Raw genomic sequence first — 9,713 nt, 5'->3', positions numbered from 1 at the left:
GGCTGCAACTGCAAGACACAAAGGGGAGGCGGTGGTGTGGGAGCCTTCCATTCAGAGTGGTGCTTTCTGCTGGAGATGCCGCATTGGGTGTGCCATGACCCCGCACCCTGGGGCACAAAATGCTCCAAGAAGGGAAATTTTCTTTTGCATTTCCCCCAAAATAGTTCTTATTCTCCCACGGTTAGCAGTGAGGACATCGCATGCAGGACATGAGGACATCGCTGGAGCAGGGCACCTGCTGTGTGTGTCCATAGAGGTCACTACTTCGTACACACTGTGCTGGTCTACTGACATTCAGTGGCTCTTTTCAATACTCAATGCTGCAAACCCTATTTCCAGCAGCATCTGCCAGATCCTCTCAGCCCCCCGACACATCCCTTTCTGCCCAGAAAGCGAAGGCCAATGTGTCCCTGTGCTAACCTGGCTACAGCACCCTGAAACACGAAGATGATTTCCAAATTCTCATTTTGTAGTTAGTTTCAGTATTAGGATCCACTTGGTGGATGCAGTGGGGAAGAGAGCTCAGGGTGAAGCGGCCCCAAACCTCTGCAGAATGTTCTGCCCCAGATGGGATCAGCACAGCCAGTGTCCTCCCAGGCCCCTCAGGTTCTGTTGCAGTGCACGCACATTTGCTGTCTGCTGACACTCGCTCAATTAATTTGCATGCAGAGCTTCACTTCATTTGATCTCAGCCGCCTGAAGATGCTTTTTATTCCCATGTTTATTCCATCCATGTTACTTAACTCACATTAAGCGTTTACAAAAATGAAACAGACTATTTTATCTGGGCAAATTATCTTAGGGGAACTCTGCAGATTGAATCACTCTGAAGTGTCATTGGGAATGTATTCTGAGTTTCTTGTTCTGCAGATTGGAAGGACACAGCAGGTGCCATCCTCATCAGGAAGTGCTAAAAAGGACCAAATGCTCTGTGGAAACCAGCACTAAAGATAATAACACGCCCTCCTCCACACAGTGCTGACTGCATTACAGAGGGGCTGATGGCCATGCTCACATCATCCTTCCACCTCCACATCCTACTGCTACAGCACTTACGGAATTCCTCTCCAGTCAGCCCGACGGGGCAGGTCTGTCCCACCACGAGGTCCTGGTGTTCCCGGCTGTCCTCCATCACCTGTGCTGCTGTGACACGGCCAAGCGAGGTCCCTGCTGGCTGCTCCGTGTCCCCATATACTCACGGCACAGCTGAGCCCTCCCAGGTGCTCCAAGTCGAGGCCGGGCACGCAGCAATGCTTTCCTTGCCTTTATTCCCCTCTGCCCTAATTGCCTTTATTCCTATCACAGGGAGAACTACAGATGGACCAATTGCTGTGCCAGCCCTGGCTGAGCCTTGCACTGACCTCAGCCTGCAGCTCGAGGGGATTAGGGCCTGAAGGGAGGTACAACAGATTAGATCCCATGGAGGGAAATCCATTACCCACACGGGTAAATCCGAAGACGGGCTGTGCCGAGCAGTGGGATGCAGCACTCTGAGCCCCTGGAGCTGGGATTCGGGTGGGAGCACAGAGGCTGCAGAGGTGTCCATCCCACGACCCACACCATGCTGCAGAACTGGGTCTGGGCTGGCTGTGGAGTGCTGCTCAGTGCGCTGCTTCTACCAGGCTGCCAGAAGCAGGGCAGAACTCCTCACAACGGGGCACATCCTGAGCGCAGACCCCATGCTGCCTCCAGCTCCCCCATAAGCTGTTATTTCTGATTTTCTCCTTTGCTTCCTCAGCACTTAGGGATCCCAGGGCTTAGCATGCTAAGAGGTTTTAGGGTATTACACGTCCTGCTGCAGCACCAGCAGGAGCAGGAGGCTGCAGAGGTGCAGCACACCCCCACACACTGCAGAGAGCCATCCTGCCTTCCTGGTGAGTGACATGAAGCAGCTTCCCAGAAACATGGGCTACCTGAGGTTGGGCAAATCCTCAAGAAAGAGAGCTGCAGAGCTCCCATGGCTGCACACCGTGCTTTGCTCATCACTGCTGGTGTGCTGGGTGCTAGCATGCTGCTACCTCAGTGCACTCCTGCAGAAGTGTCAGGGGTCTGAGCTGCTGACTGATCAACAGGCACAACTGTCAGAGATGTTCTTTCTTAATCTTTGCAAGAAATTAGTTGTGAGCTTCCAATCTGAATGTACAGATAGCAAGTTGTTCCTTGAAGGTTTCCCAGACTTGGACCAGAAAAGGCTTTTAACTGATTTTCACAGCATTCAGGCTGAGTGAGCTCTGTGCTGAGGCTCACCCTATGGTTGAATCCTCTGCTGCTGTTTTTCTCCCAGCACAGCCCAGGAGGCCTTGGGAGCAGAGCAGGATGCAGCTCTGCTGTGCACAACATGGCACAGCCCCAAGCGTCCCAGGCAAGCACAGCACTGCACCAAATATGTATGGTTCCTTCCAACATCCCAAACCTACAGCTGTACCCAGAGCTATGCAGAATGTGTGCTATGATCAGGAGGACACAAACGGCTCTTGGTGACGACCCAGGAGTGCAGTGTGGGGCTGCAGATTGCTGCTCCAGGCTGCACTCAGACCCCAGCTCGGTGTGCTGCCGTAAAGGAGCTCACCAGGGAAAACAAGATCCAAATTGTGAAATGCCCCTCACGCCCCACAGCCCCTTCTGCCCAGCGCATTTCTCATCTCCCAGCACCCTGCAGCCCTTACCTGCGTGCCTGGAGGATCAGCTGGCAAAACCATCACAGCGCCGCGGAGCTTTGGATCAGTTACCTGGCAGCAGCACCTGGCTGAGTTCCTGTGGCAAACTATCCCAGCACAGTAACCCAATCGCTGCGTGCTGGCAGCAGGGCAGCATGGCCAGGCCGGGGTGGTTTCAGCTAACAGCCGTGGGCAGCAGCCAGCACTGGGCTCCCACCCGCTCCCACCCAGCGCCAGTACCTGATTTTAGGGCTGGTTCTTGAGGAAGCTCCTTGTTGTTTTGAAGAAGAAGGCCACAATATGTTTTATAACATGTTTTTAGAAATAGCTGCTTCGAAGGAGTAAATATACCATATATTTTAGTCGTGTCCTTTTAGAAATACAGCTGCTGAATTGTTGTATTATGTGATTAATTCTTGCTTGCAAAACTGTAATAGCTTATAGCTGTCTCTAATAGTTATGGATGTAGCATTACCGACTAGAAAGCATGCTGTAAGGCTATTCTGTTTTAACAAGAGACCTTCAGCAAAAGAAACACAGTGATGAGATGATGTGAGTAGGCTTATCAAACATCAAAAGATGCCAGGGCCTCCACACAAGGCTGAATTGTTTCACTGTGGGAGCTGGTTGGGAGGCAACAGGCAGACATCAAGATTCCCCCCTCTATCCTCATCTTCCAGTACCCCAGTATATATCATTAAAATACAGGTTGCCAAACTTATTTCTACCCAAGGATGAGCAGATATCTGGAAATAACAGCCAAGTGCTGAGTGAGAAAATGTTATGATTTTGGTACTTATGAATTACTTTTAATTTGCATCCTCCTACCGAGCATTGCATCAGTGAAGAAAGTCCGTATAGAGGATGAGTGAGGAAGACCACAGGATGAAGGAACAGTTGGTTGGACTGTCATGATGCTAGAAGGATGCCAGGGAGTAGAAGAGACTGTGGAATAGAAGAGTGGAAACCTCATAAACCACTACCTGAGATAGGTGCGTATACGTTAATTATTTCAAGTGTAATTGATGAATATGTACCATATAATGGAGAATTTGAAGTGCTCATGGTGGAAATACCCCCAGTGCTTCCCAGCGCTGTAATAAGGAACACCTGGCTGAACGAAAACAAAACTTTGCTGTTAAGTTTCTTCGATTCACTGTTAAACAGCAGTGTAACACTTGGAGCTCCTGTTAGAAACCAGGAAACCAAATACCCCAGAAGCAGCAAACACGAGGGCTTTTCAGCAACCTCACAAAGCTGCACCCGCGCGGGGCCACGCAGGACCGCGAGAACCGCACAGCGCTCCCACACGAGAGCTTTCGCTTTTATTTCGCCTGCTTTCGTCCTCGGTTCGCTCTGCGGACACAGGACGAGGGCCGGGCAGGAGCTCAGCGCCGCGCAGCGCCTGCGGGCCTCTCCCCGCCGAAGCCGCCCCGGCACTGCAGGCGCAGCCGCCGCTTCCGGGTGCAGCCGAGCTGTGCCGAGCCGAGCCGAGCCGTGCCGTGCCGTGCCGTGCCGTGCCGTGCCGTCCCGAGCGTCCGTCTCGATCCGCAGTTCCGGGGCGGCCGAGGATCGCGGTGCTCTCCGGCTCCGGCGCGGCCCTCCCTGCGGCCCCGGCCCTCGGAGCCGCGCATGGACTTTCTGCCGCTCCTGCTGCTCTACCTGTGCCTCGTGCTCGCCGTCGCCGCGCTGTACTGCAGCCACGCGGGCAGCGGGGGCGGCCGCCTGGGCAGGGCGGTCCGCAGTGCCGGCCAGGTAAGGGCTGAGCACGGCGGGGGGCTCCGAAGCGGGGCCGCGGGGCGGGGCTGGGGGAACAGCTTTACACTAAGGCGGTATTGCCAGGGAAGGGATAAGGCAGTTATTGAACTTGTGCGGTTTGATCCTATTTTGTTCCCAGTACCAGCATTTTGCTGTACAAAATGCTCCACACCGCGGTGGAGAGAAATGTCTTGTTTCCCCGCATTTCTTAATCGGTACGTGTGTGAAATGTAGCAGTCAGCAGCTAAGCTCCCCATTTGGAGAAATACAACTGATACTGGTGTGCGTGAAGAAAGGTAGTCCTAAATAGTGTCTCTAGGCACTTTATTTTATCTTTTTTTATATCTGGCCCTAATGAATGAAAAGTCTGGAAGCACGTTGCAATCATTTGCTGCGCTTCTTTGAGATCCTTTACGCTATTCTGTGTGTTGGGAAGTCACCCACGTGCACACAGCACAGCTGTTCCCAGCCCTGCAACATCTCCCACCCGTCTGCTCGCTGGGCTCCAGTTGTGCAGGGCGGTTATGCTCACTGTACGGCTCTCATCCCCTCGTACCTCTGTCACCTCCCTGAGAGCAATTTGCTTTGCTCTAGGAAATGTCTGAATTGCAAGGAAGTGATGTTCTGTGTGTGAGGAAATAATGGGTTTGAATATAAGGTTAGGCTGTAATTAACACGCAGCTGATGTAGTTTGCATTCTGCAATTGTGTGATAGGTTGTGTGTGGCTCTGTCTGTAGCGTGTCACCTTGCTGCACTATGCAGCCTCTTTTAAAAAGACTTGTAACTAGAGCTGCTGATAAGAGGCATACCAGTTAAAAGAAAAATATTTAGCATCTTCTCAACTCTACATATGTCTTTTTCCTTCTGGTCTTTTGCATCCGAGATAAAAAGCTGTGACTGTGTTTTCTTTCCCTGCCTGCTAGAAATAGGCTCAGCTGCTCTATTTCTTCCACTGATAAAGCAGAGCGTTGCTATAGAGATGTCATTTTCTGAACAGCAGAGCCAAACAATTCCCCAGTCACACACAGTTGCAGAGGATCCCGCTGAATGAAGACAGGCAGTTTTCTTCTTCCCCGTGTCTGGCTGTTTTTGAAATGCCAATTAGGCAGATGTGGAGCTGTCAAACTGAGCTGTAGCTGAAGGAACTGGGGTGTGTGTTGTTGGTTTGTTGCTTTGCTTTTTGGTTCTGCATATTTGATTGTTGATCTTTCTGGAGGACAACAGGCTTTATCTCTTTGCTTATCTCCCCTCACATCTGTCAGATGTCCCAATGAAGCATATTGTAGTTCAGAAATTGCTCAGTTCTATCCCCTGCTTAGCCAGTTACACACTCTATAACCTGATAAAAGCTCCTTATAACTTTCACACATTAACCCAGATACGTTTGTTTGTGCCTGCTGGGCTCCCAAGAATGTGGAACCTCTCTCCCCTTTTGAAACCCCCAGCAACATGCCTATCAGGAGCTCGTGTGCCCCCAGAAATGAGCATCCACCCTGGTGATATGGCTGCAGTGATCTATGACTGAGGGATTAGCGACTTACGTTTTTATTTGAACAGTGCACGAGGAAGAAGTGGTGTGCAATTCAGATAAACGCAGTCTTTTTATTTTCCTCAGGTACTGTCATTAGTAATCCCCACTCGGCTCCAGAGTGTGACACAGAAGGTGCTCCTCAGGCTCTTTCACACACGGTAATGCACGTTTACTTAATGCTTTTGACATTATTTTTTGCTAATATTTCTGATTACTGCTGGTGTCCTGTTAGTATTATCCTTAGGTGTTCTCGTTCCATCAGGAGTGCATGCTGGGATTACAGATTCCCATTTAGGTTTGCCAGGCTGTTGTCTTGCTGTTACTTGTGCTGGGAAGATGGTACTCTGAAATATCTGAACATATTTGATGAATAATGTATCTCAGCAGCTTCCACTGTAACAGATGTTGATCACACTGGTGATAAACCACATCCATGGGAGAATTACAGCAAACTCCCTGGCAGCTGCAGAGTGAGTTCAGGCAGAGCTGGTGATCCCTGCTCTCTCCCCCTCAAATCCCATTACATCCACCAGCCTGGATGTGCAGGTGGCTCACAGGAAGCTGCCAATGTCTACCCTGCTGGATTGAGGTGAATTTAGCAGCATCCTGTAAAATCTGGTGCTTTAAGATCTGTTTCAGAGACTTCTTAAATACTCATCCTGTGGGGGCAGCAACTCAAGTATGCCAGGTACTTCAGGGGCATAATATTTCCAGCTGTTGAATGCACACCGCTGTTGTTTGTTTCATGCTGTGCAGATTTTCTGGTGTTAGTTAACACTGCCCTAGAGAGAGTGGTTTCACTGTTGAATGTGCAGTCAGCAACAGAGCAATTATCTAATGAGCTTGGTGTAGCTGTCACTGCTAGATTACGATTTGTGCTGGAGGCAGTTTGATCCTTCAAGCACACTGTTCCACTGCATCACCTCACTGTTTCATAGCAGTACACAGCAAATGTATTTTGGCAGAATGTTTTCTAGCCTATTGCTATGGCATGTTTTGGCAGCACCAGGGGACTGTGAGACTGCGCTTGACTAGCTGGTGGAAATTAATCCAAAGGATGTGCTGATAATGGATGTGAGTTTAGCTGGCATATTTAAAGGAGTGTGAAGAAGAGAAGGTGAAGCTCCTGGGTGGAGCGAATACTTAATATGCAATCTGTGCTGGCTTGAAAACCTGAAGGAGGTGTCTCCTTGCATTTGGAAAGTCTTCACTGAGCCTATTTGATCTGTTGATCAGGATGCTGAATATTAACTAGACCATCTCCTTGCTGTTGCAGAAACTATTTGTTTGTTGTCCTGCACATAGCCTTGCAAGCAGCAGTTTATGCTGAATACACATGGGAAGTGTTTGTTTACTGCTGGGAGCTGGAGTTCCACCTCGTGCTGCTGCTGCTGCCCTACCTGCTGCTGCTTGGGAACATGGGCTGCTTCATTCTGTGCTCCTGTGCCAATCCTGGTAAGCTCATGCTGAATTTGGACTGTGGCTGTTTGAAAATAGAACCTTTAAATGTTGCTAATACCAATACTTCTACTTTTTTGTCTTGTTTCTTTCACAGGTATAATAACAAAATCAAATCATGCGTCACTGGTGAAGACTTATGCATATGATGGTGTATTATTTCAGAAAGGCATTGTGTGTGCTACATGCAACGTGGAAAAGCCAGCCAGATCAAAACATTGCAGTAAGAACTTTAACTTCCTTGACAAGCAAAATAATACATTCCCAAATTAATTCTTTATCAGTAATTGCAATTCGTACTACATCTGTTTTATTATCCAGTTCAGTGCACGTAGAATTTTGTTCAGTTTCAGCAGGGTTCCACATCACAGCTGCCCTTTGCCCATTCGTGCTATTATTTGTTCTCACAGAAATGACCAGTTCTGAAGGTATTGCCTTGGGCCAGGGATAGACAAGCTGTTGAACATCTAGAGGTGAAATAAAAATTACCGTCTGACAAGAGCTCAGAATTTCTTGTTTTTCTAGCAGAATTTGTTGCTGTTATCATCATCTAAAATAAAGCAAGCTAGCCACAGTCTCTACCTTTCACGTGCTATGTTAGGCAGTACTGCCAGAGAAAGCAAATGCTTGAGCTCTAGTCTTGGTAAATAAAATTAAGAAATGAGGTACACATCTTTGTTGTTTATTTGGTGGTAAGTAGTTGAATTTCCTTTAATTTACACTACCACCTAAATCATGACTGCAATTCTCATTTTTTTTCTTGAATGCAAAGCTGTCCTAAACTGTGTAAAAATTGAGTCGATCACTTAAAATCAAATAACTGACTTGTCTTGTTGCTCACTTTTGATCAGGTTTTTGTAATATCTGTGTACATCGTTTTGATCACCACTGTGTGTGGGTCAACAACTGCATCGGTGCCTTCAATGCAAAGTATTTCTTCCTCTACCTCTTCACACTGACTGTGATGGCTGCAACCATTGCAATCATCACTACAGCATTTCTCATCCAAGTGGTGCTGCTGTCAAATATGATGCATGGGAGTTACATTGATGACCAAGGACAGGAGCACGCTGTTGAGATTTTCTTTCTTGTCCAGGTAAGCTTACACTAGCTGGGCTCTTAACCCTATAAAAAGATTTATCTGTGTCTTTGCCTATGGAGATCTTCAAGTCTGCCTGTTCTCACAGGCAGAATGTAAACAGATGGCAGTTTTTTACTAACTTACACAGCTATTTAGGTTTAGAAAACTGAAGGATACTTTAACAATATGGAATTTTTCTCGTAGCATTTTGTTCCCATTCTCATTCTTTGGATTTTTGTGTCTCAACTGCTTTAACTCGGCAGATCTGATACATGAAAATCACTATGTTCCAATGACCATCTATTTTAGTTCCATTTAGAAAACGGCCACCAATCCTTGAGATCAGTATGTTAAAGCAGGACCCTCCTGCCCTGGAATTTAGATCCTCAGATATTTTCTCACACATTTAAGCAAAGAGTGGCTGAGTCACTCTGGTACTTCAGTCATTTTGCTTTTCATTCCCTTCATCCACTTCTGTAGTATGGCAGTGAGGTGATACGTAGCGAACGCTTTATTCTCTTAAGCCATGTGATTTAATAGCCCAGCTTTATAACCAAATCATTATTTTCTTTTCTTTGCAGCACCTTTTCTTGACTTTTCCTAGGATTGTCTTCATGCTTGGTTTTGTTATTCTTCTCACGCTTATACTGGGTGCATACTTCTGTTTCAACCTATACTTGGCCTTAACCAACCAAACTTTCAATGAATGGTATAAATTCAGAAGATACAGGCATTCCCATCATCTAACATCGCAGCCTTGTGACAGAAAAGCTGTCTACAAAAATGCTTATACTAAAGGAGTCTGGATGAATTTAAAGGAAATCTTTAAGTCTCCTGCAGTGCTGGAAAGAAAGAAGAAAAAATGAAGATAATACTCTTTATTGCATTGTTATTTTTTTACTTTTTGTAAAATGTGCTTTGATACCACAGGGAACTTTGTTCAAATAAGAAAAAAAAAATAATTTAATTAGTTGGAAACTTCTCATGTGATCAGTTTTCCAGAAAGAAAATGCTGGAGCACCTGCAAGGTTGTCTGTAACACTACTCAGATCAGCTGTGAAAGCAACCTGTTTGTCTTCTCGGACACAACTGCAGTCCAGAAGCTTGCTGTACTCGAGTTAGGTTCAGCTAAGGTACACGTACACAATGAACTTATATACATGGTTACTGTTTGTATGCTGCAAAATATATGCCACGGTGTAATTGGCAAATGGAATTCCTGAGTTA

At 47.3% G+C, this 9,713-nt stretch overlaps 1 protein-coding gene across 1 annotated transcript; it reads left to right on the top strand.

Moving 5' to 3' along the window:
- The first annotated feature begins 3,897 nt into the window (after window positions 1-3,897).
- Window positions 3,898-9,697, top strand: ZDHHC4 (zDHHC palmitoyltransferase 4). The gene is made up of 6 exons (XM_085237292.1): window positions 3,898-4,412; window positions 6,032-6,105; window positions 7,224-7,402; window positions 7,503-7,628; window positions 8,257-8,501; window positions 9,068-9,697. Exons 1-6 carry the CDS (start codon window positions 4,290-4,292, stop codon window positions 9,350-9,352), a joined length of 1,032 nt encoding a protein of 343 aa, XP_085093418.1. The 5' UTR covers window positions 3,898-4,289; the 3' UTR covers window positions 9,353-9,697.
- The last annotated feature ends 16 nt before the right edge of the window (window positions 9,698-9,713 follow it).

Source organism: Meleagris gallopavo, chromosome 16 (genome assembly GCF_905368555.1).
Source record: "Meleagris gallopavo chromosome 16, MGAL_WU_HG_1.1, whole genome shotgun sequence".
In the NCBI taxonomy this organism is placed as follows: Eukaryota; Metazoa; Chordata; class Aves; order Galliformes; family Phasianidae; genus Meleagris; species Meleagris gallopavo.
Note: the sequence above shows the minus strand (reverse complement) of the source record. Positions and strands in the feature narration are given on the sequence as shown.

Coding starts and splice junctions, on each gene's coding strand:
- ZDHHC4 (XM_085237292.1), top strand. CDS start 4,290: ATGGACTTTCTGCCGCTCCTGCTGCTCTACCTGTGCCTCGTGCTCGCC. Junction 7,629..8,256: donor AGCCAGATCAAAACATTGCA/GTAAGAACTTTA, acceptor ACTTTTGATCAG/GTTTTTGTAATATCTGTGTA. Junction 8,502..9,067: donor AGATTTTCTTTCTTGTCCAG/GTAAGCTTACAC, acceptor TTTTCTTTGCAG/CACCTTTTCTTGACTTTTCC.